Below are 27611 nucleotides of genomic sequence, written 5' to 3' on the forward strand. Positions count from 1 at the left end.
GTAGAACTGAGACACGTATATACTTTTCTGTCACTATAGGAGCAGAGTTAGCATGACTTGAAATATTTATTAAGTGGCCTTAAATCATAGAAGATATAAAATCATTTTTTAAAATTTATTAATTTTTAGAGAGAGGAAGGTGGGGGGGAGAGAAACATCAATCTGCTGTTCCACTTATTTATGTCTTCATCGATTCATTCCTACATGCGCCCTGAACGGGGACTGAATCTGTAACCTTGGCGTATGGGGTGGCACTCTAACTAACCGAGCTACCTGGCCAGGGCAACATAAAATCACTTTAGTCATGAAATACTCATGATAAATAATAAACTTCAAATATTAATAAGGACGTGTAAGTTTTTTCTTTCACTTTTAAAAATATATATAATTTCAGAGAACCATACAGCTGATGCAACGGCAGTCTGTGTTCTCGGGAACTCTCCAGCCACTGTTAGCGGCCCCTGAGTGCAGAAGCTCTTGTCATCGCTGCAGAGGTAGACCAAGCTGAAGCAGCCAGGCTGGAGGGCCAGGGGTCCTGTCGTACAAGCAGGGTCACATGCAACGGCTTACACATGAAACAGAAGAAATGAGTCACCGGTTGGGGACTTTAAAATATGTAATGATTAGTGAAATCTTCCTTGAAAGTGAGAATTTTTAATTACTTTATTAAATATTATATTCATTTTAAAGGCTTTTTAAAAAGGACTTTATTTATCAAGTTTAGAGAGAGGGGAGAGAGGGAGAGGGAGAGGGAGAGGGAGAGGGAGAGGGAGAGGGAGAGAGAGAGAGAGAGAGAGAGAGAGAGAGAGAGAGAGAGAGATGGGGCCGGGGGAGTGGGATGCATTAAAATAATAGTTGCTTCTCGTATGTGCACTGACTGGGCAAGCCCAGGGTTTCGAACCTGCGACCTCAGCATTCCGGGTCAATGCTTTACCCACTGTGCCACCACAGGTCAGATATCTTAAGGGCTTCAACCATCCATAATCACCATGAACAATATGTGTGTGTATATAAAAATACCCATTGAACATGCTTGAGAGGTATAATTGTGCTTTGCAATATGCAACATGAAATATTTGGTATGAAAAAGCAACTCTTCAGAGGGACAAAGAACGAACGAACGAAGAAAACACCAGTGTTTTAATTAGAACCCACTGCAGATTCTGGGATGATAGTTGCATGCATGTCCCTAGTCATGTTAGACTTCTCCTTCAGTTTTGCTTGCAGTAACGTGTGCTCTATAACACCGGTTCTAATGTCCATCTGAATGGTTTCCTGCTTCAGCTTTGTTAAGCTCTGTTTAATCTTCACCAGAGGAGCTGCAGAGTGCAAATAACATGGAATAAAAATGTTCATTTGGAGTAGCATCGTATTACCGAATTGTGTAACATTTTCTTCACTTTGTCTTAAGCCAAAAATAGGTTTAAAAACCCAGTTAACAACGTACTGACATTCACATCATTCTGCTGTGGCATTCCTCGGGTGGGAAATGGCCCAGCATTGAAGGTACTGAGGCTACACTTCCTGCCTATTCTAGGGAAAGAGCGCTGAAGAGGTGCTTTCGGGAGGTCTGCAATATTTTTTTATGGGCTGGTACACTTGTCTGAAGGGAAAGGGAATATAGTGGGAGAAAAAGAAAAGAAAAATTATCTTTTAAGTATAGATAATGGGCTCATTCAATCATTCTGCAAATCCCTGCGCATCCCCTTTTGAAAGATGGCTCAGCATATGCCATTAGAAAATCCTTCTAGAGCACAGGGGTGTCAGGCAATCACCACTGGGCCATGTCAGAATAACTAGCTCATGATCGAGGGTGATTACGGAAGAATTATTAATTCTCTATTTGACCTCTGCTGCTGTTTGACCTCTGTTTGCGCTGCTGGGGAAGAGGAAAAACAACAGAGGTGAGCAGATCGCTGCTTCTGTGTCACTTGGGCATCCACTTAGTGCTCTTCTGTACATAAAATGAGATAATGAAGCTCATTTGATAAAAACAGAAAAAATATTTTTTTAAATTGACACAACAAAGTACATAAATATTTCCCACTATATTTGAATTAAAAAAAACCCTGAAAATGGCTCTTCTCAGCTGACTTATAAGGAAAACAGTATACTATCAGACACCATTTCGGCACCATGTACCTCTCCTCAACAAATTCACTTGAAAAAGCAGACTCTTTATTTATTAACACCATTTTGTTAAATAGACTTCTTGCAGAGATCTTCTTGTCTTGCTCATTTTCTCCTTAAAATGAGTGTGTACTTACCACCATCAGTCATACTGCTACCTCTTTCTTCTATTTCTTGCTTTACCTTTTCTAGTTCTTCGGTAAGCTTTCATTGGAAAAAAAAAAAGTTTTCATGAGCACTAAATTTCAATAAACTTAAAAAATTTTTTGAATGAGGCATTAAGAAAATTAATTTAGAAATAATGCATACATAAAGAAATACAGAAATATTAGGAGTATTCTGGATATAATTCGATAATCAGATAAAGTATGCGACCGTACAACGCCTTTATCCTCTGAGGAGCGCTCCTAAGGCTCAACTCCCCCAGATCCCTTCCCCACAATTCTCTCAGGGGCGAGAGGACAGAGTGAGAACTAAGGTGTGTTAGGGAACAGGCACTCCAACCCGGCAGTGATTTCATAGCATTTACCACGCCAGTCTCTAATAATGTTATTCATTAAAATAATATAAACATCTTTAAAAGATTTTGTATTTCTAAAGGTGTACTAGATACTTTTCTTAATGTTATAGAGAATATGCTACCTTTATCTCTATAGCACACTAAAAATAATGTTTAGACCATATGGCTATGTATATAAAAATATTCTAACTGCTCTATCCAAACCACGAACTCCAAGAGGCACACTGTGCTGCCATACTGGTTCTCTAAGTACTCCAAATAATACTCCAAATTATATAACTATTGCTAACAAAATTCCAGGCTGCCATTAATATAGGTAGAAATGCCATCTTTAAAAAATTAAAAATTTTTGATATGATCTAGAACTAAGCCATAATCATTATAACTTAGTCAGCTTTATTTTTTATCATACTGGTGAGTAAAAATTTCCTGGGGAATAAAGTACTTATCTAAGTAAAGCAAATTAATTTTTTCTAGCACCCAAAATGTTACAACTGAGGATAATACCTACTCCAAAACAACTAATGGTTCCCTGGACTCCCTTCAAGTGTTAATTCACTCAACCTACATGAGTGCTTCATTTCTATATAATGTTCTATTTGCCTAGAAGCACCACAGCATTAAGGTCTAAGTATTTTTAAAGTTGTATTTTTCATGTTAAAATAACTATTTGCTCCTCGGATAATTTATATTAAAGAAGCTTAATTGTATTGTATAGAAAAGTTTGTGACAATTATACTAGATAGTAATCAAAGATAATCTTGGATTTTAGTCCCACATTGACTACTGATCTTATTAAAGGTTTTCTGTTTTGTTTTGTTTTATTTTTCTCTCAGATCTTTAGTGAAAAATATGAATATATATTAGGTCTTATTTTTCTTTCAAGACAATAAAAGTAAATACACTGATATATGTAAATACTCCAAAGGTTTTCAGAAGGAAAGGGTTCCAACACACCCCAAAATATGGACAGAGGAGTACTCAGCATCACACACACGTTATCAATAATCACTAAAAGCAAATCTTTTATCTTGCAGACTAACATTAAAATTTGTTAGCTATTTAAGCCAGTGCTTTACCTGCTCTTCTATATATCCATTATAATTATTATGTTTAAGAACATTAAGGAAGGTTATGAATTTGCTAATATTATCAGCAGGTTTTATGTTCAATTTAACAGAACTTCGGGCATTTTATGGAAACAGGTATAATTACACATACATAGTTGATTTAATGATAAGAAAATTAGGGATTTTCTCCTACAGAAAAGGACTCAGAGCCACAGGAAACAGCCCCTGAGGCGAGCCCAGAGTGGCAGTAAGGAAGCAGGGAGGCTCTGCACAGCCAGCGTGCAGCAGCTGAGAGCCGGGAGAGGCCTGCCCACAGGAGCACAGCGCACCTCAGACAGCACCCTGGTCTTCTCCGCCACTCTCGTCTTTCCTTGTTGGTATTGCTCCCTTGCCTGAGGGAGAAAACATTTTATTTAATAACAAATTCACCACAGAAGAAGAGTACTTAAATAGGACCTCTTTGTGTTTGCAATTTCTGCATATCATTTTATGACAATCTCTGCCCTTATTTGTGAACGCATTTGTGAAAGTGAGATTTAACTCTAGCTATTTCATGTCCCTAATAGGCCCCATGTATTTAACTAAAGCACTATAAAATGATGAACTGCTTTCACCTTCATATACTGACTGTAACTCGCATGGGCATGGTTCCCAATAAGAACTGTCCTCAGCCATTATTATACAGTTTAGGAGACCGGCTCTTGGTCGATCTGATTTGTATGCTATGCAGAGAAAACGAGTTTTAAAAAAATTAATCATAATAAAGCATCAGGATCAGCAATTAATAAGGATTAACAAACAGTATGACAGTATGGAATCTGTTCTTGGAAACTAATCTAATAATCAATTATTTAATAGCAAAGTTTGAGAGCTACATGGTGGCTTTTATCAGACTTTTACAGCATTTTAAAAGTAAAAATATACATGAATATATATATATATATATATATATGAGAAAATAAATAACAATAAAAAAGTAAAAATTACTTTTTTTTTTTTGTATTTTTCTGAAATGAGAAGCTGAGAGGCAGAGAGCCTCCTGCATGAGCCCAACCGGGATCCACCTGGCATGCCCACCAGAGGGCGATGCTCTGCCTGCCCATCTGGGTCATTGCTTTGTTGCAACTGGTGCCATTCTAGTGCCTGAGCAGGAGGCGATGGAGCCATGCTCAGGGCCCAGGCCAACTTTGCTACAGTGGAGCCTTGGCTGCGGGAGGGGAAGAGAGAGACAGAGAGAAAGAAGGGGGGGGGAAGGGTGGAGAAGCAGATGGGTGCTTCTCCTGTGTGCCCTGGCTGGGAATCAAACTTGCGACATCCACACACTGGGCCAACACTACCACTGAGCAAACTGGCCAGGGCCAAAAATTACTTTCTGTTTAGTCTTTGAAAACTTCTGAAAGTACAGAAATATCTAAAGTTTATTTTCATTATTTTCTCCTTCTAACCTTGTCTGCTGAAAGAAAAAAAATATGCCTTCAATTGACATTTGCATGTTCTTCCTGGTCTTCTTCAACATCATTAAAGGAGGGCATAATCTCAAGAAGAGCCTTTAGATCAGATCCCTGCTGCTGAGGCAAGAATTGCTGCTTTCAAAGACTGAAGGTTTTATCTTTTGGCGGAAATTCTAAAACTTTGAAAGGATTAAAAAATTCTCATTTAATTAACTCCACTGCTTGTCTTTGAATGAGTCGTACTTTCATATTCCTTATTACATGGTTGTAAACATGGCAAAGATGTCGTTTCCCCCTGACACATGTGAATGTATACTATTCTTCTCCCTCTTACTCATATGGTAAATTAATAGCAGATAGAAACAAAACTAGGTGTCCTGACACCCTGTTCCTGTTCTAAGCTTGTTCCCAAACAATATAGTCCTTCATTTATTTAAAGTGAATGAAGAAATGCATTTAAAGATTTTTAGGAGATGATTTCTAACACTTGTCAAATGGTAATGTCAAGTTTTATTGTCTGATTTAACTTCCTAAAGTGAGCAGAGAATCAATATATAGTAGTCCTCACTTAATGTCCATCAACAGGTTCTTGGTAACTGACTTTAACTAATTTTACCATAAGCTAACTGATAGAAACAACAGTTAAATTTCTGTGGCATATTTCTGTATATCAATTAGCCTTCAGTAAAAACTTGGTTTTGTGTATACGTCCCTTTGCTTAAAACTGCAGTTTCCAAGAAGCTGTCAACAACGTTAAGTATAGACATACTATGTTGCTATTTGTGAAACATATGTCACAATTCTATGGAAAGTGCTATGTCCAGTTTAGGGATTAGGGTCACTGGTAGGCACAAATCCCTGGCTATCACTTCAGTTACCTCACTCAGCTGGGCTTGGGCGGCACGGTACTCCTGAACCAAGTGCTCCAGCTGATTGTTGATGTACTTTTCTCGGCTGCTGATCTTTTCCAGACTCCTACTGGTTTCATTATGCAGTTTGTCCAAAAAGCCCTAGAAATTCCATGGGATTTTAGTAAATAAAAGCTTCACAAAAATGTTTTTCAAAATCAGTTTAAAATAAGTTAAATCTCCCCAAATCCATCCCACAAATTCTCAACCACTTGAGAAAAAGAAGACAGCTTAAAATTTTAAATAGCAAAAGAAGTCTGCAATGAGAAACAGTTCATTCATTTCACAAAATGTTAAAATAAAATAGCACCTGGCAGTGTTAGTCAATTCACTCATTTTAATGCATATCTAGAATAGATCTGAGTGAAATTTGTTTCATGTGATGTTCACAATCAAAGTAGGTAAGGGAATAACATGACTTTCTTCTAATTCAAACATGGCTGGAATATTCTATTCCAGTTGGAAATACATCATTAAACTTATAGCTCTAGCCTGAGACCCACAAATTCTTATTCCAACTTTGCTTCTTTGTGGTATCCTCCAAAAGTCCTTATATCTATCTGTCTGGGCACTTAGTCTGGGGAAACTGTGGATTCTAGGCATGGCTGGCTTGGTGCTCTGGTATTCCTTGGGATTTTGAAAGAATGATGTTTCTCTCTGATATAATATGTGTGCATATGTATATATTCACATACATATCTAATATATGCAATGTAATATATATTTTACTGCTTTTATATAAAGTTACCTTTCTCTAGGTGGTTTAAGTTTTAGGGTTGTTAAAATATAATATTGTACATTCAAATCAGTAAGCTCCTTAAAGGCAGGGCTGTCTTTTTTCTTTCATGTTCTCCCTTAATAGGTGTTCCACAGATGAGTGAATATACACTGATTTATCTGAAGGAATTCACATACCTCGGTCTCCTTTAGAGCAGATTCAATGCCATTTTTGTGCTGGTGCATTTGTTCAACATGGATTCTCCAATCCTATAGACATAAAAAGCACACAGGGCCAAGTAAAAAACTACATTTCCTTCTTCCCTCTACTTTTTTGGTAGTACACTTTATTTTAATTACTTTGGTGACTGCCCTATTTCAGGTTGGAATCCTATAAGTAGCTTGCAATCAAATTAAAAAGAAATACGTGTAGAGCACTTTAGGATAAAAGGTTCTAAATAAATGTAAATTATTTTATGTGTTCACAGAGTGATGTCTGACAATTTGATTATAAATCATTTCTGCATTGCTGGTCGTTAATATTTATGACTATCCAGCAAAATGAAAAAATCTAATTACTAGAAAAGAAATACTTGTTTAAGTAGTAAAAATTATGTTTGCCAGAAGGAACTCTGGAATCAGGTCTCATATATCAAATATTAGTTTGTCCTTTGGAAACGGAAATGGGGCTCTCTTCTTCAGTAAGACTTAAGAAAAGAAGTCTATAATGATTTTTAAAAGTTCAGATATTTTGAGATATATACTACTACTTGACTGTTAGAGTGCATATTTAAAACCTATCATCTTAATTTCCTACAAAATATCTTCAAAAATTTTTGGTTTATATTACCAAAGATAATCTTAAGACTTGAGAAATACCCACTGTAAGGAACAAATATTATGGTAAGCTGAAGTAAGTGATGGAACCAAGATTTCCTCCATTACACTGCTATTTGCACACCCTGATGCTCCACTTCGCTACCTATAGTACTCTGTGAAGGGAAAAAGGTTTTGTGAACAGTCCCATTCTACTTAGCTTTGAAACATGGGATAGTGACTCTAGGGTAAACACTCTGTAGGCACTTCACACATGCCAATGATAACACTGTAGGAAAGCTGCAAAGCACCTGCCAGAGAGCACTCAGTCTCACCTTTATCCTCTCTCAGATGAGCACAGGCCCGGTGACAGAAAGAGCACACCCAGGCCACGCAGATAGTGGTACACTTGGATCAGAAGCCAAATATACTAAATCATCACACAATACATTCTGGCAGTTCCGAGTTAATAAAAGCAATTGGCTACTTGACACCGGTGAAGATGCTAGAACAGAGAGCAAATCAGCACTTTCCTTTGTCCTTGGGCATTTCTGTCTCATGAATAAAAGGTATGTCAGAATAGGAGAGTTGGAAAGGGCCTCAAAAACTGTCTACTCATCCACTGAGCAGTCATTTAGTACACTGCTTTCATTTTACAATTGAGACTGTTCACCACCTGTCAGTCTCGAGTTTGACGAGACCGATTTGGCAAGGAAACAGGTCCCTCCAACACAGCCAGTTGACACTGGAACAGGGAAAGAAGCGACTAACTGGCTGGTCTCCTGCAGCTGGACCAAACATGATCTAAGCCTCAAAATAGACACCTGTTTAAGCTCAAGCATCTTCATGAAAGAAAGAAAAAAAAAAGACATGTTTCATTTTATAATTGATTTTTTAGAAAGTACTTATCTTGCCTGATTCCAAAAAGAATTTCAGAAACTCAAGCATTCCTATCAGTGTGTCCATATATATGTATAAATGCACACATACATACACGTATATATTTTTACATAGTTTTTTACTTATTATAAATATAACTGACATGTTTAAAATAGTCTGTTTTGCTTTTTCTTCCCAACATTTTCTACCCAGGAAATATAATTATTTTTTCACATTTTGACATTCAAAATACTCTGAGAGCCGCAAACATGCCTGACTCATCTGTATATAACTATGACAACTTACACTGATGTTCCACTCTATGGAGGAGCTGGCGTTTCAGTAGGTCCTTAAAGTGTAAGTAGCAGTTCAAAAGGGAGGGTGGAGCCTGACCAGGCAGTGGTGCAGTGGATAGAGCACGGGACTGGGACGTGGAGGACCCAAGTTTGAAGCCCCGTGGCCACCAGCTTGAGCGTGGGCTCATCTTAAGCATGGGCTCAACAGCTTGAGCACAGGGTCCCTGGCTTGGGCGTGGGACCACAGACATGACCCCATGGTTGCTAGCTTGAGCCCAAAGGTCGCTGGCTTGAGCAAGGGGTCACTCACTCTGCTGCAGCCTCCCCCCCCCCAAAGACACATATGAGAACACAATCAATGAACAATTAAATTAAGGAGACTAAAGAGCCCCAATGAAGAATTGATGCTTCTCATCTCTCCCTTCCTGTCTGTCTGTCCTTATCTGTCCCTTTCTATGTCATACACACACACACACACACACACACACACACACACACACACGGAGGGTGGAAGGGAAGGGGCATTGTAGGCTGAGGGAGTAACAAGTACAAGGAAATAGAGGAAAATATATAGGGTGCAAGTGGCCCAGGCTGGACATAAAACACAAAGTTCTTGGGATAAGTGGTGGGTGTGGTGTGTTGTGGTGGTAGAATGTGGTGGTGGCATGGTGAAGTGGGGTTGGGTGGGGTGGGATGGGGAGGATAAATCAAGAGCAAACAAAGCTGGGGAGGGAGGTTAAATTAGGTCAAGGGCTTTAACTAAGAAGAACAGATTTTATCATATGGATAATGGACAGCCATCAAAGATTTCTGGCATCAGTTTTAAATATTTTTTTTTTTATTTATTGATTTTTTTTAGAGAGAGAGGAGTGAGAGAGAGAGACAGAGAGAGAGAGAGAAGGGGGAGGAGCAGGAAGCATCAACTCCCATATGTGCCTTGACCAGGCAAGCCCAAGGTTTCGAACCGGCGACCTCAGTGTTCCAGGTCGACGCTTTATCCCACTGCGCCACCACAGGTCAGGCCTCTGGCATCAGTTTTAAAGACAAGTCTGTGTTTTGAGAAAGTAATAGCACGAAGGACTGACTAGAGAAGCACGAGACAAAAGACAGGTAGGAGGTAAGTGAAAAGGCTATGCAATGGTCCAGAGTACGCAAGAGCAGGGTTTACACCAGAGCAGTGCTCGGAAGAATGGAAGGGAAGGAACAGGCTCAGGGGACAGTGCAGAGACAGAGCAGCAGGACTTGATGTATGACTAACTGAAGTATGGGTGGCCAAAGTGGAGGTGGGGAGGTAGAGAGAAGGTGTTTTTGAGATGTCCAGCTTTAGGAACTAAGAGGAGAGTAATATCACACTGTGACAGAATAGAATCGATTTCAATGAGCCAAGACACACTGAGGAGATTTGTTTTGGATTTTTTAATTTGGTAAGCCACTGGGACATTTGTGTTTCTATTGCCTTTTAAAATGGAAAGCTAGTAATGATTTATAATTATCTTCCAGGAAAATCTGAAGGTTTTATTAAAATGTTCAAGATGGACACATTTTCTGATGTACCGTTATTTTGAAAAAGCCTTGAAAGTGTTCTTACCCTTTAACCAATCAATTTCATCTCTAGAAATCATCCCCCCCAAAAAAAATGGGTTATACACACCGAGATTAATGAACAACTTCTTTACAAAGGTAAAATAACAGAAATATCTCTAAATATCTAACAATACAGGACAATTTAAATTAATTTTGTAATATTCACTTCACCAGTAAAATTAATGCAGTATACACTGTTTGGAGATATATACATAGACACACTAAAAAACAAACACAACCACTACTGACAATACACAACCTTGAGGACAGTGGTTACCCAAGGGGCGGCAGCACAGAACCAAACAGGTAACCACAAGGATGCTGTAATTGCCTCCCTCTCAAGATGCATAGTGTAGTGGGTTTGTGAGTGCTTGCTTTATTATTGCGCTTCATAATTATCTATTGCATAGTAAATAAATATTGCATATTAAAATGTAAAATTTGTGTTTTCCAAAAATAGTTAATAATCTTCAAAAATGCATGCTACTAGCATATAGTAAAGTAGAATGACATTTCCCAAAGAGTATATTCATTAGGTGGCCAATTTGGTAAAAAGTAGTATCTGTGTAAATTTGTCTGACTATACATATATGTGTATTAAGACAGATATTTGAATATTGGTCTTTTAAATTTATTTTTCCAAATTTTCCACAGGAGAATTTTATCACTTTAATCAAATGGGAAAAAAGTCAGTAAACTTCTGGATGATCAGTTAGGTTCTTGAAAGGAGTTTAATATAGTTATAGTGGAAAATAGAAATGATTGTACTTGTAACATTTAAAAACATAACTATAAAAAGGCAAAATACATAGCTTTAAAAAAAATTACAACTGGGCTTGACCTGTGGTGGTGCAGTGGATAAAGCGTTGACCTGGAATGCTGAGGTTGCTGGTTCAAAACCCTGGGCTTGCCTGGTCAAGGCACATATGGGAGTTGATGCTTCCTGCTCCTCCCCCTGTTCTCTCTCTATCTCTTCCTCTCTCTCTCTCCCCTCTCTCTCTAATAAAAATTAATAAATAAATAAAATCTAAAAAAGTAAATAAATAAAAAATTTTAAAAAATTACAACTGAAATGGTTAAAAACTTTATAAAGACTTGTGATAAGGATGAAAAAGTGATCGGTTTTAATGATGTTAGAAATTGATCCCCCCCAAATAGTAATAGTACAAGAAACTGTTCAGCAATGATAATCTTACATTTGTACAGAATCCATGAGGTAACAATACAATTTTTATATACCTTTCCTTACTTGATACTCACAAAGGTTTGGAACACTAAGTAGGTATTAGCATCCTTTTTCTTTTTTTTGCTTTTTAAAATTTATCTTAACTTTTATTAAATTTATTGAGGTTACATTACTTAATTATATGGGTTTCAAGTGTACAATTCTTTAATACATCACCTGTATGTTGCATTGTGTGTTCACTCCCCAAAGTCAAGTCTCCTTCTATCAACATATATTTAACCCCCATTAGCCTTTCCTACCTCCCCTAACCCCCTTTTCCCACTGGTAACTACCATACTGTTGTCTGTATCTATGAGTTTTTGTTTGTTTGTTGCTTTTAGTTTTATATTTTGCATGAGTAAAATCATATGGTTCTTGACCTTTTCTGACTTATTTCACTTAGCGTGATATTCTCAAGTTCCATCCATGTTGTTGCGAACAGCAGTATTTCATCTTTTCTTATGGCTGAGCAGTATTTTATTGTGTATATATACCACATCTTCTTTGTCCAATTACCTACTGAATGACACTTTGGGCCTTTCCATGTCTTGGCCACAATGAATAATGCTGCACTGAACAAAGTGGTACATATATCTTTACAAATAAATGTTTTCAAATTCTTTTGGGTACTCAGAAGAGGGGTTGCTGGGTCATATAGTAACTTTATTCTTAATTTTTTGAGTAACCTCCACAGTTTTGCATAGTGGCTGTACCAGTCTACATTCCCATCAGCACTGTATGAGTCTGGTGGACTCTCCAATACTTGTCTTATTGATATAAACCATTCTAACAGGTGTGAGATGGCATCTCATTGTGGTTTTGATTTGCATTTCCCAAATAGCTAGTGAAGTTGAGCACGTTTCCATGTATCTGCTGGCCATTTTTATGTTTTCTTGGGAGAAGTGTCTATTTAGGTCCTCTGCCCATTTTAACTGGATGTTTATTTTTGTTGTTGTTGAGTTATATGAGTTCTTTATATATTTTGGATATTTACCCCTTATCCAAGGTGTTGTTTGCAAATATCTTCTCCCATTCTGTTGATTGCCTTGCTTTGTTGATGGTTTCTTTTGCTGTACAGAAGGTTTTTAGTTTGATATAGTCCTATTCATTTATTATTGCCTTTACTTCCCTTGTCTTTGAAGTCAAATTCATAAAATTCTAAGCCCAAGGTCCAAGTTTGGTATCTATACTTTTTTCTATGCATTTTATTGTTTCAGGTCTTATTATTCAGGTCTTTGATCCATTACGAGTTCATTTTTGTGCATGGGGAAAAACAGCAGTCTCGTTTCATTCTTTCGCATGTGGCTTTCCAATTTTGCCAGCACTATTTATTGAAGAGGCTTTCTTTTCTATACTGTGTTTTTGGTTCTTTTGTTGAATATTCTCCCATACATAAACAGGTTTGTTTCTGAGCTCTTGGTCTGTGTGTCTATCCTGTCAATACCACGCTTCTTTTTTTTCCCCCTTCCAAAGTGAGAAGCAGGGGAGAGGCAGACAGACAGACTCCCGCATGCACCTGACAGGGATCCACCCATCATGCCTACCATGGGGTGATGCTTGGCCCCTCTGGGGCATCACTCTGCTGCAATCGGAGCCATTCTAGCACCTGAGGCAGAGGCCAAGGAGCCATCCTCTGCGCCCGGGCCAACTTTGCTCCAGTGGAGCCTTGGCTGCGGGAGGGAAAGAGAGAGATACAGAGAAAGGAGAGGGAGAAGGGTGGAGAAACAGATGGGTGTTTCTCATGTGTGCCCTGGCCCAGGAATTGAACCCATGACTTCCACACACTGGGCCAACGCTCTACTGTTGAGCCAACCAGCCAGGGCTCATACTTCTTTTATACCCCTACCCTTTTCTCTAAGAGGATTGTAAGATTTGCTGGGTGGTTGTGGGAGGACTAGACTTCCTGGCTTCACTAATGCTGACCTTGGCCATGTAATTCTCTTTGGCCAGTGGAACGACGGCATAGGACATCATCTATGTCAGGGCTATGCAGAAGCTGTAAGAGGCGACCAACAGCTCTCCTGCCCTTTCTTTCAGCCATGACAACAGGCATGCCTCACATAAGGGTTATCCTTTCAGTCTGGGTCTGGGAATAAGGACCATGGAATGCAGCTCAAGCAGAGCTGCAGCTGAGTCACACATCAGCAGACATGAATTTTACGTGAAAATAATAAAATGTGTTATTATTATTGTAAACCACTATAATTTGGGGGTTGTTTTGTGATACAGCAAAACTGAAGATATCTACAAATTTCATCGGAGAAAAACAAAGAATCAGCTTGACCTGTGGTGGCACAGTGGATAAAGCGTCGACCTGGAATGCTGAGGTCACCCGTTCAAAAACCCAGGCTTGCCGGGTCAAGGCACATAAGAGAAGCAACTACTATAGAAGTTGATGCTTCCTGCATTTGCTTACCCCACCCCACCCTTTCTCTCTCACTCCTTTCCCTAAAATCAACAAATAAAACCTTAAAAAAATAAAGAATAGGTAGGTTAAATGACCTTCCCAAAGCTTCATGTCTAGAGAATGGAAAGCACTCCCAAACCAGTGCCTTTCCCACAGAGGATATGGTGCTGTCCTTTGTGACAAAGATCTAAGGTAAACAAAGAATTCTCCTTGTTATATGTTATGGGAGACCCCACTGGTCACGGGAGTTTAAGGGTCACCTATTCCAAACTGCTCTTAGTGTACTTATTAAGCATCATTTCTCCTCTCTGTTGAAGTTGAGTTTTTCACCTCTCTATGGATTAAGAGGACGAATAACAACCCAGAACATCCTTTCTTCAGATTTTCTATTTTTCAAAATCCTTTCATAAAAATCTCATTATAATTCTCTGTCACTTGTGAGGTAGAAAGCAAAGGTAATGTAACCATAACCCCCTCCTCACCCTGAATTCTTTAGCACTAAATTATATATCGCCCTTTTTCAGAAACTGGAGAATTGTGATGAATATCTGCAGATGGTGATTCACGGCATACCATAAAATCAAAATGTATGAAATCTAATTGTAGCTGTTAAGGAGACTGGCAAGACTATATGGCTCTCTGGGTTTTACTTTAACAGAATAACATCTAAATGATGTCCTTTGAATATGCAGAGATATTTTGTTTCTTTGTCTAAATCACCAACTAAAGACAAAGCTCCTCTCTGAATCTGCAGGAAAAGAGATTGAAACATGAGCTAGGGATAGCAAATGGAACTTATATTTATGTAAAGTTTTCACTAATTTACAACTTGTAAAATATCAAATTGTCATTGTTTGTTTTTTTTTACCAAAGATTGAGTCTCTTTATGTGTGGAGAGGCAGAGTGCCAGAGGATGCTTGGTAGAAAAAGGCACCTTAGTGTGTACTAGGATGTTTCTTCCTGGGCTCAGGAGAAGTTCATGCCAGAACAGAACTGACTCTAGCAACTCCTGGGTCTACTGGCTCCTTCTGCTCCAGTTCCCAAGAGCAGGGGCCCCATGGCCCTGATGTGTCTTGAATTGCTTATACCACAAAAATGTTACTTCTCCCATCTACTCTACCTTTCTCTTTTATTCTTAATGCTCCTTTTGCCATTATGTTATGAATAATTATTAATAAAATCTTAATTCAATATTATGTTTTTATAGTCTTATTTAGTAAATACACAAATATTTATAAGGACTTTTATGGGCTCCCTTCATTTAAGGTGCTTAATTTCATTTTTCTCAAAGGTCTTTCTTTCAACTCTGAATTCACTTTCTCTAGGGAGTTTCAAGATCACTCTAGGGAGAAAATCCCGTTCCTCCATTTCACAGATTGGGTAATAAATTGAGGGAGGTTGTGTGATTTTTACACTGTCAATCACAAAATAAATAGGAAACAATGTCTTGTCTGTCACAGATTTTCATTACACAACTGCTGCTTTCATTTCCTTACTTTCTCACCCAATTTCAGTAAGAAGCACAAGAAACCGACTACTCCCAATTCAAGTTTGCACATTAAATAAATGTTTCTTAGCTTTGTTGTTTTGCAAAAGCATAGATGCTACAGAGATTTGCGGCTCCTAATCTTCTGTGGACGAACAATCTGGATAGCCAACCTTGGCAGAATAAGCTCTACAACAAGAATACATAAGCTCCAAAGAGGATTTACAGGAGTAAAGAAACCTTACATGGGACATAGTGGGGACACAATGCAGTATGTAGAGGATGTCATACTGAGTGGGACATTTGAAACCATGTCAATACAATAAATTTATGAAATTAAAATATTAAAAATGTATGAGCTTTAGTACATAGTTATTGTGATAACTATTTTAGCTACCATAAACCTTTTTTTAGTCCCTAGCTTGGATATAGAGTAGTGCCTCAATAGTCCCATCCATTCTGAGATCTTTTTAAGTAAAATAATAACAACTTCAATGTTAATATTCAAGGAATACTTAGCGTGTATAAGGCACTATGCTAAGAAGCACTATCCATACATTAACACCTATAATTCTCTAAAAATGCTCTTAAGATGAGGAAATTAAGGCATTGCTACTTTTTTTTTCTTTAAGATTTTATTTATTGATTTGAGAGAGAGAGAGGGAGAAGGGGTAGAGTGGGAAGCATCAACTCATAGTTGCTTCTCGTATGTGCCTTGATGAGCAAGCCTGGGGCCTCAAACCGGCGACCTCAGCATTCCAGCTCGACATTTTACCCACTGTGCCACGGTAAGTCAGGTGAGGTGTTACTACTTTTAAGTACACCAGACTGCGCCGGCTTACATAGGCAAATGTGTGGTTGAGCTCAAATCTCCTGTATCATAACATATCATTTCCCTGATGGAATGTGGTAAAGTGTAACTAAAAATTTGATAGGGGTAATGGGTAAAGGAGACTTTAGTTTTTGTAACTGATATATCAACTGTATAATGAACAAATGAATTTAAAACATTGTTAGGTTAAATATGCAATTAAAACTTTCTCACAAAGAAATATGCAGATTCACACGGCTTCATCATGCATTTTCCCAAATATTTAAGAAATAACAACATAGCCCTGGCCGGTTTGCTCAGTGGTAGAGCGTCGGCCTGGCGTGCAAGGGGTCCCGGGTTCGATTCCCGGCCAGGGCACACATGAGAAGCACCCATCTGCTTCTCCACCCCTCCCCCTCTCCTTCCTCTCTGTCTCTCTCTTCCCCTCTCGCAGCGAGGCTCCATTGGAGCAAAGATGGCCCGGGAGCTGGGGATGGCTCCTTGGCCTCTGCCCCAGGCGCTGGAGTGGCTCTGGTCGCAACAGAGCGATGCCCCGGAGGGGCAGAGCATCGCCCCCTGGTGGGCAGAGCGTCGCCCCCTGGTGGGCGTGCCGGGTGAATCCTGGTCGGGTGCATGCAGGAGTCTGTCTGACTGTCTCTCCCCGTTTCCAGCTTCGGAAAAATACAAAAAAAAAAAAAAAAAGAAATAACAACATATATGAACTCTATCAGAAAATGGAAAGCAGTTGCCACTTGTTTTATGAGGCCCACACAGCATTACACTGAAATCTGACAGATACCTAAAAGAAAAATGACAGATCAATATCTTTTATAAACATAGATATAAAAATCCTCAACAAAATACCAGCAAATTGAATCAAGTAATATATAAAAAGGATAATATATCATGATTATATTGCATTTATTCCAAAATGCATGGTCAGTTATTCAAAAATCAATCAAAATAATCTACCATAACAAGAGAGAAAGAAAATGGAGATAAATCACATGGTCAACTCAACAGGTTAAGAAAAAATGTCATTTGGAAAACTTAACACCCATTTATAATAACTCTTGGCAAACTAGAAACAAAATAGAAGTTCCTTAATCTAGTAAAGGATATTCATAAAAGTCATAAAGCTAATATCATTATAATGGCAAAATTGAAATATTGAAAGCTTTCCTCCTGCTAATACCACTTATTTCCAATATGGAGCTCTTAACCAGTCTATCAGGTAAGATAAAAGGGATAAGGCTTGTAAAGAAGGAAGACTGATATTACTTATTTGCAGATGATAATAACTGGACATAAAAAATGTCAAAGAATTTATAAGTCTTTTGTTAGAATAAATGAATTTATCAAGTTTGCTGAAGATATGTGTAAGTAAACTATAATATATACACATATGCACAGAGAATTGTATTTTTACATACAAGCCACAAATAAACAATAAAATCTAAAAGCGCCACATTTAATAGCATCAAATAACAACAAATAGACCAATGGAATAGGAAAAAGAGTTCCCAGATACATACCCATACATACACGCTTGCTTATTATGACAAAGCAGTACAATGGTGAAGAATAACCTTTTCTGTAAACTGGGTTAATTGCATATACATATGAAAACCAAATAAGTCTTAAGTTCTACTACATACCATACACAAAATCAGTGCTAGATGAAATGCAGATCTCAATGTAAAAAATGGAACAATAAAGATTCAAGAAGAAAACAGAGGAGGACATTTTCATAACATTGGGGTAAACAAAGATTCTTAAATAAAACAAATATTAGCTATAATCATCTCCCCCCAAAATATCATTTTGAGTATACTGAAATTAAGCCACTCTTTATCCTAATACACCAATAAGAATGAAGAGAGAAGCTAAACAGTAGATATTTGCAATAAATATAGCAAAGGACCTACACCCAGAATATATAATGAAATTCTATAAATCAAAAGTAAAAGCAAATAACCTAATAGCAAAATACCAAAGCAGATATCCAAATGCCAAATAAACATATTGCGGGTGGAGCGCAGAGCGCATTCCTAGCAGCTGTGGCTGATGCAGTGCTGTGAGAACACTCCAGCTCCCAGAAGCCTCCTGGGCATACCCAGGAATGGAGCTCACCTGCTATAAGGAAGTGACTCAGCACCAATCACACAGCTCCCTGATCTTTTCAGCCATTGGCTATGAAGGACATGCTGTAACATCCTATTGGCTGAACCTGTGTATATAAGCTAGCTTACTTCCTAAATAAAGAGGATCTGCGTCACTGAACCTGGTCCCCGGAGTCGGGTCTTTGCATTTCCATGGTCCTCACCCCCGGCAGGACTTGTCCACACATATGGAAAGGGGCTCAATCTCATTGATCATCAGAGAAATGCAAACTAAAATGACGAGACATCACAATAGATCTACTGTGATGACTAAAATAAAGAAAGACTAAAACAATACCAAATCCTGATAAAGATGTGGAGCAAATGGAACTTGCATACACTGGCATGCAGGAGAATAAATTTATATAACCACTTCCAGCAACTATTTGGCAGGGTCTGCTAAAGCTGAACATACACATACACTGTGGCCTAGCAATTCAATTCCTAGTAGAAATTTCAGCAGAAATGTGTAGTGTACATGTTTACCAAGAGTCACATCCAAGAATTTTCAAAGCAGCATTGATTACAATAGTCCCAAACTTGAACTCATCTAAGTCCAGATGCAGGCCGTTCTGGAAGGGCATGACCTCTGCTTAGGCAGCTCTCTGCCACTGTAGGAACAGACAGCTGGAGGCTGTCTACTGACTGTACTCTCTATGGGTGGACAGCAAGTCCTCGCTTACAAGGGGAGCTGCACAGCTCATGTGTTTCAACCAGTGATTAAAATTATAACTGAGGCTGCAATGAAAAGAGAGGTAGGGCCATCTGTAAGCTGCATCCAAAAGTGATCACTCTCAAGATTTCAATGTGGGATGCTGTTGTTCCTGTGACATGTTTAATACCCCATCCATGGTCAATGATAAAATTCTTCAGAAATCTAATTGCAGAAAAATATGTTAAGTGAAAGAGGCAGAGAAGACAGTTTGACAGAGTAAGTAGTTTGTGTCTCGGTTCACTGTAGCAAATATTTCTGGGATAGGTCAATAACTTATCCTGCTTTCTGCAAGGATATAAGTAAGGTATATATTTCCATCCTCCATGGGGAACACTTCCTTTTCCTAGTAACAGAATATTATCTGTATTCTCTTTTCGCCACTTGGCATAATTTTGTAATCTCTTCTTGTTCTATTAATTTTCAGCTTCATCACTGCTTGCATTTGTGCATTTGTATGTATGTGTTTGAGAGAGAAGGAGAAAAGGAGTGAGGTTGTTCATTAAATTAAATAACTTTTTCATGAGATTGAATTACTTTCTTAATGAAAAATGCCTATCAGGTTGTGGGATAATTACAGATTGTGGCTTTCCTGAATTTTTAAATGAGACATTTTTCTTTCATTGCCAGCAGCTTAAAGACTTCTGTGGTGTACCCTTGTGGTGGGAAAGCATGGTTTTTCTTTATACTTGTTCAAGGAACTAAACATATGACTTAAGGAGAGTTGAGTATGTATGTGTGGTGTATGTTTTATGTGTTTATTGCAGGGGGTGTAGGATTCATGATAGCTAGAAATGTTTCTTCGGGAAACTTCCTGCTTTCTAGGTATTCCTCTTCTTATAGAGGAAAATAAAATAGTCTGCATAGAGTTATAAGTAAAGGCTATTGTAACAACCACTGGACACCTGCCTATAACTGAACTGAAACTAAAGATCCATGATCTCTAAGTAAAGTACCTTGTTAAATACATTTCTAATGTGTGTGCCAAGGTCATCTTTACGAACTACCATCTGTTTCTTTATTATTTTTACATTTTTTAAAAATTTAAAGTGTATTCATTTTAGGGGGGGAGCGTGTGAAGGAAACATCAACTCCATATGGACCTTGACCAGGCAAGCCCAGGGTTTTGAATCAGCGACTCAGAGTTCCAGGGTGACACTTTATCCACTGTTTCACCACAGGTCAGGCCCTACCGTCTGTTTCTAAAGTGTCTTCACATGTAGACTTAACTTATTATTCATGCTTATTCCATCCATACCCTTTTTAAATGACTATAAAGCTCTCAAGTGAAGGTCTGAACACTCTGGAAGGATTCACATGCCCAGAGAAGAGATTTGGCAAGGCAGATAGGGAGTAAATGGGTCTTTCCTTCTGAGATTGAAGGCACAAGTCAGAATGCAATTATTTCACGGAATTCTGAGTAGCCAAGGTAGACAGTGGAAGGAATGACTGACAGTCCTCTCAACTTCAAGAATCTACTAATCAAAACTTTGATCTCATACTGATACTCAAAAAACAAACAAAAAACTGAAAGCATAAAAGTCATCTGCATACTTGAAGAACCAAGAAACCTAAATTTTAGCTTGGCATAAGTTAACAAATATAATGGGATAAAGACCATGGGAGTAAAATTTGTCCAAATATTAAGAAATTTGTGCTTGACCAGACGGTGGCGCAGTGGATAGAGCATCAACCTGGGATGCTGAGGATCCAGGTTCGAAACTCTGAGATCACCGGCTTGAGAGCAGGCTCACCAGCTGGAGCATAGGTTTGATCATAAGATGACCCCATGGTCATTGGCTTGAGGTCAAAGGTCGCTGGCTTGAGTAAGGGCTCACTGGTTCAGTTGAAGCCCTGTGGTCAAGGCACATACGAGAAAGTAATCAATGAACAACTTAAAAAAGTGCCCTATCTGCCTCTCTTTCTCACTAAATAAAAAAATTAAAAAGAAAATAAATTTGTAATAAAAAATTATAGTAGTGACACTGAGAACTACCTAATATCATTGGTTAGAAAAATGAGTCAAGCCAATTAAAAAGTACATTTTATAGGGAGATCCAATGACAAATGGCTTCTATTTCAATTCATATTTTATATTAAGTAATTTAAAAAAAAACGTTAAATCATAGTTTGCAATAATGAAGTATTTAGGCAGTCTAGAAATTTTAATTATGATCAATATGTATTAATTCACTGCTCTCAATCACAAATGTCTATTTGAGGTATATCTACTGTGAGGCATTAGTAACTAACCTCTGCAGAGTTTATACTGAATGCAGTCTTTATTGGTTATTTCCTTAAACTCTGCTACCACTGTTGACGTTCTTTAGTTAGAACTGATAATAACCTCTGAAGCACAAGCACTGGTTTTATTTCCACTGTGATAAATGAAACCTCTTCCTGATCCAGCTGAAACATTTATCATGCTCAGGATAAATAAGAAGGAAGGCATCATCAACCATCTTTAAGTACAGAATCTCCTGAATGTTGAACAAGACTGTGATAGAAGCAGCTAAAACTCTTTTCAATTACTTAAAGATAGCTGGGTTTTTCCTCAACCCCTCTGCAGTATTTATATATATATAATTTTAAGTGTAGTATTTTTCCCACAGCCCTGATATCTGTCCTTGACCCATATGCTACAAAGGAAAAACAAACAAACAATTGACCTTGTGAAACCAAGTTTTTAAAATACTACAAAAATCCAAAACAGCATTTGTTTTGTAGACTCTCCTTTAAAGAAAGCTTGCCTGCACAAGTCCGTCAGTGAGTACCTCCCTCGCTCTGAGACGACGTGGCAGTGGAGTACTCGTGCAGGCTGCTCTAAAAATGTATGTGTGTCTAGTTAATTTAGGCAGTTTATTTTGATAGCATTCACCTCTTTTTGATTATAACAGGTGTTTCAAGGATAAATTTGCTGAAAATTGCATTTTGTTTAAACAACAACAGCAGGTACATTTATGGTCTTACTATATTAAAAAGCGTTTACTGCCTGGCAGCAATAGATACAATTACAGACATTTATGACAGTAATTGGAGCTATTACTCCTGCATGGAGCCTCATGGAGACCAACTTATTGCCACCTGTATTTACATTTGTTACTGGTAATTGTAAAGCTGATTTTTTAAAATTTGGTGCCTTATTTTAAAAAATATTATGTTGCAGTTTTTCAATGAAAGGTCTGTCTACCAAAAAACCTGTAAGAATTAGAAATGTAGTTTCCTCATTATTCATATAACAGAATTTAATTTTAATAACATATACATAAAATATATTCCTGTATCCTAGCTCACAGAATATACCTTTTTCTCATTGATATAAAAATCCTATCAATAAAACCTATTCAATAATCAAAGTACAAATCTTAAGAAATGTTCTTTATTCCCAAACTGTTAACAATTTATAAATCACTACAGGTCAGAAATATTAAGAAAGCTAAATTTCATTAGCACTCTTCTTACACTGCATCCAAACACAGTGATGGCAGAAGGTAAAAGCAGTTAGTCTCCGCTGCTTTGGACTGAGAAACTCCCCTCTACTGCCTCCAGATACAGATTTGTCTACAAAGCCTACCACTGTACATTTCTGCAGCACTTGGCTTCTGATCTGAAGAGACTTAGATGTAATACAGCAATTTTGTCGTCCCTCCAGGTTCATTTAAAAGGAATTCCATCTGCTGATTAATGAAGGCCAAGCTCCTCCCTCCTAGGTTTTAGCTCTCAAGGTGACCAGAGAGCCCAAAGGCTCAAGACTACTGCAACGATTCCTTCCTTAGCACAATGGCTCTTTCCAAAACGTTTCTTGCTGCGAATGACTCAAAGCACCACCTATAAGGTTTATTTATGTTGAAACAAAATCCAATTGCTTGGAGTTGAAATTTAAAGTTTAAGGTTCTTTCTACAATTGCATCCTGAAAAAGTCAAACACCGAAGAACAGGTAAGGATGTAAAAAAAGCAGTTCACTGAATCAAAGACTTGAAATAGTTAAAACACAGCCTATAGTCCCAAGCCTTAAAAAACCTCTACTTAAATACCTTGTAATGAAGCTTAAGATTTACATAATGACTAAAGACTTTTTGGTGAAATGAAGGAGGTACCTTGCCAACTATCTTTTAAAACAACAAAGCAGGAAACATTCAATTATAATTTTTTAAAAATCTAAGTCATTAATCAAAAATTTAATTACAATATTCACAGGGCATTAAAGCATGATAGAACATTTGTTCATTGCATTAAATACCAAATATTGAATCATTATACAATCTTTTACAACTAAGTACTGTATAATTGAAGAAAAAGACCTATGTAAGGTTTAGCTGAAAACTGATTTCACACTTTCTGCTTTTATTTCTGGGGAAAAAAATATTTACTAATGTTTACTTGGTTTATATTATGGTAAAAACCCTTGACTTGAAAAAAAATAATTTTCCTGATAAAGACTAATAAGATTGATTATTTTAGGAAGCCACTTTCCCTCGGTTCAATGAATGAAGTTGAGAGACTAAATAAAGCCATGCGTTGCTTAACAACAGGGATATGTCCTAAGAAATGTGTCATTAGGGGGTTTCATCACTATATGAACATCACAGAGTGTACCTAAACAAACCTAGATGGTACAGCCTACTATAGGCTATACGGATAGCTTACTGCTCCTAGGCTACAAGCCTGTGTGGCACATCGCTGTACCGAATACTGAAGGCAACTGTAACATAATGGTGAGTATTTGTGTATTGAAACATATCTAATCATAGAAAAAGTAAAGTAAAAATATTATATAAAAGAAACTATATACCTATCCAGGGCACTTACCATAATGGAGCTTGCAGGACGGGACGTTGCTCTAGGTGACTGAATGAATAGTGAGTGCATGTGAAGGCCTAGGACACTACCACACACTACAGTAGACTACAAACACCACTGAAGATGCACCACATTCACAAAACAACATGAGGTTGAGTAAAGAACAAGATGTATGAGAGCCTGCTGATGTAACACAACAGACTGTTTTACCACAAACTTCTAAATGCTGTACAATTAGGCTACTCTACATGTATAAAGAATATTTTTCTTTCTTTATAATAAATTAACCTTAGCTTACTATCACTGTTTTACTTTATAAACTTCTTAATGTTTTTAACTTTTCGACTCTTGAAATTACACAGCTTAAAATACATAGTACAGCTATTACAAAATTGTGGGGGAGAGGGGTGGGAGGAGGATGGAGGAGGGTCAAGGGGGGTAAATGGTGAGGGAGGGAGACTTGCTTCATGGTGGTGAACACACAATGCAGTGCACAGAGATGTGCTGCCGAACTGGGCACCTGAAACCTGTGTAATTCTGTTAACCAGTGTCACCCCAATAAATTCCATAAAAATAAAAAATTTAAAAATAAAATAAAAATGTTATAGAATCTTCAAAAATGTATTTTTTAATAAAAATCCTGACTTTATAAGCCTTTTAAATTTATTTATTTACTTAAAAAAAATTTTTTAAAGCTAAGACACAAACATACTTAGGCCCACATGGGGTCAGGATCATCAATATCAGTGTTTTTCACTTCTACTCTATTCCCACCAGAAGGTCTTCAGGGGCAATAACACATATGGAGCTGTCATCGCCTAGGATAACAGTGCTTTTTCTAGAACACTTTCTGAAGAACATGACTGAGGCTCTTCTTAAGGACGTGTCATTCTTTTCAGAAATATGTCAATGGTGGTTTGCTTTCTTTTTTTTTTCATCATATATTTGCTTGTAAGCAAATAATGCAGCATAACCATTTCTCTCTGTTAATATCAGCTACAATATCACTAGGCATTTTTCAGCTCCATTTTAATCTTTCAGGACCACAATCATATATGTAGTTCATCACTGACCAAAACACTGTTACGCAGCACATGACTATATACAAATGGACAACAGACAACAGTCTGACCATTATACAAAACAGAATTCTGACCCACAATCTGCAGCAACTAGTCCAGAAAGCCAAACTCTGTAGCAATCGGCCCAGACCAGTCAAGACTTAAAGATTGCCAGTTCCCCCAACCACCACCACCACTTCCCATGTAAAACCCACCAAAGCCACCAATCTCCCTTAACCACTTACAAAGGAGGCCCTGCTTCTATATGGCCTGCCTCCAAATTTCCATTATCTTAACCTCTCTGAAGCCTCCCTCTTTCTCCCACTATAAATCCTCTTGCCTGCCTTTGAGTCTGCTAAATCCAAGTGGCAGTGGCTGGCTCCCTTGCTATACAGCAAGCTCTGAATAAATACCCTGACTTGTTCTCATTTAGGTAGTCTCTATTTATTTCCACAAAATCAAATAAAGACTTCTTTTTCAATAGTTAAAAGAAAACTCAAAGACAGAATAATTTTCCTCAAGAAACAGCATTAAGTATTTATTGATTCAAAACTAATAAAAAATCTAAAAAGCAAAATATACATAAATATACATCCACATTTTCTATTGCCCCAGAATAATATGTTGTGGAATTCTTTGGCAGCTCAGTCTCAACTATTTTTATTTTAAACTATCATGCTACTACTGACTTAGCAACTATCATATTAATTCACTTAAAAGTTAACAAATACTGTTTTAGAGTTAAGAATACTTCAATCAAGTAGGAAAATATTATCCTTCAATAACTGTCATAAAATATCCCAGAGAAGAGCCCCTCACACAGGTGAAAAAGGTAACAGCAGCTACAACCTATAGTCAGATCTGACTATACACTCTTGCAGTGATGAATAATCACACAAGATTTCTAAAAATAATTTTCTTTTAATCTTCATTTCTGCCTCCTGCTTTCCATGTTTTTTTTTGCCTTTCAACTGGATTTCTACCTTCAACAACCACTTATTTCTCTAAAATGACTCACTGGGAGACTCCGTTACTTGCCACCGGTCTGTGTTCTCAGATCTTATGGTTCTTATGCTTGCCTACATTCTAAGCCTCAGATCTTGTATGACTCAGTCCTGTCGTTCCTCCACCCAGATGCTGGACCTTCTCTTTTGACCCCAACCCGCTGAACTTGGCCAAGCCATCTCTGCTACCTGGCACGCAGCTGAGGATTGATGGTAACCTGTCAGCACTACAGACAACCATCTAAAAAGTTACAGTTTATAATTTTTAAGAATGTATAGAAATGCCCATGATGTTATATCATGTTAATAAAAAGGTGTATAATCTCAACTAAATATATGATAGATAAAAGCACACAGAAATAGTGGTCAAAATATTTTAAGTAATTCTCAAGACACCATTCTAAGTCCTTTAGCTATGTTAATTCATTTAATCAATTTGATAACTTTTTAGAGGTATGTTTTATAATGAACTCCATTTTATAGATGAGGGAACTGAGGCACAGAGTGGTTGAGTCCAACAGCTCGTAAGAGTCAGAGCCAGGATTTGTAGTCAAGAAAACTGGATTCAGAATTTCTGCTTTTAATTAGTATGCTACCTTGTTGCTAATCGAATAGGTAGTAAGAACCAGGTTGTAGGTTCAAGTATCATATCTGTCACTTACTAGGCAAAGGCAAGTTACTTAACTTTTCTTGTGTTTCATTTTCTTCATCTGTAGTAAAAGGTACCTGCATCTCACAGGGTAGTGGGAGGATTAAATGAATTAATATATATACACAATAGATTCAAAAATGACTGCAGAGTAGGTGAATGCTACACTCCCCTGCTTCTGCCCCCAAACCGAATTTACAGCTAAAATATAGAGCAAGCAACCTGACTTGCCAACTGAAGGTGAGCTGAATTGAAATATTATAACCAAGAATGTACAGAAGAAGCCACAGAAAGACAGGGAAGGAGGGCAGAGGTAGGGTAAGGGCTGCCCCAACATGCACTGGCTGAAAGCTAAAAGGATATCATGGCCACGAGCTCCCTCTGCCCAGGACAGTAGGGTGTCAACCCACACAGGCATCCCCAACCCAGAACAACAGAGACGGGAGAGGAGCCCACACAGCGCCTGGTGGTGAAAATCAGAGCACAGATGCCACTTTCCCAGTGCAGATGCCACTTCCCCAGGTACTGGCACTCTCGCTGCCACGGACCCAGCCTGGGGAGTGCAGAGCTGATCCCAGCTGGAGGGCCGCTCGGCTGTGCTCACTCCTACCGCTGTCTTCTGCAGTGCGCCTTCTTCCGGGGAGGTTTTTGGTAGAGACCCAGACAGCGACTAAATTGTGTGGCCTGGGAAAGAGGGCCAGCTTCCCACCTCCAGCACAGAGCTGTCTACAGAGAAGTTTCTGTCTGGGAACCAGACAGGCAGGAGCTACGGTGTGGGGAGGCACCACAGGGACCTGACTCCCACCTCATGAGTGAGCACAGCCGCTGCTACCCCGGGAAGGGGAAGAGATCCAAGCCGCCTTCTATAGGCTGCGGGCACCATCCCCAACGGGGGACTGAGTGTTGGCAGGGCCTTGGAAAG

At 38.2% G+C, this 27611-nt stretch overlaps 1 protein-coding gene across 1 annotated transcript in view; it reads right to left on the reverse strand.

Moving 5' to 3' along the window:
• Positions 1-1122: 1122 nt before the first annotated feature.
• IFT57 (intraflagellar transport 57) overlaps positions 1123-27611 on the reverse strand; it is an 83476-nt gene continuing 56987 nt past the window's right edge. The window contains exons 7-11 of the mRNA XM_066241378.1: positions 6995-7066; positions 6050-6181; positions 4050-4112; positions 2268-2334; positions 1123-1319 (exon numbers count right to left, since the gene is read on the reverse strand). Coding sequence (XP_066097475.1) covers positions 1141-1319; positions 2268-2334; positions 4050-4112; positions 6050-6181; positions 6995-7066 — 513 coding nt within the window. The 3' untranslated portion in view covers positions 1123-1140. The remainder of the gene's footprint in view (positions 1320-2267; positions 2335-4049; positions 4113-6049; positions 6182-6994; positions 7067-27611) is intronic.

This window comes from Saccopteryx bilineata, chromosome 8 (genome assembly GCF_036850765.1).
Source record: "Saccopteryx bilineata isolate mSacBil1 chromosome 8, mSacBil1_pri_phased_curated, whole genome shotgun sequence".
In the NCBI taxonomy this organism is placed as follows: domain Eukaryota; kingdom Metazoa; phylum Chordata; class Mammalia; order Chiroptera; family Emballonuridae; genus Saccopteryx; species Saccopteryx bilineata.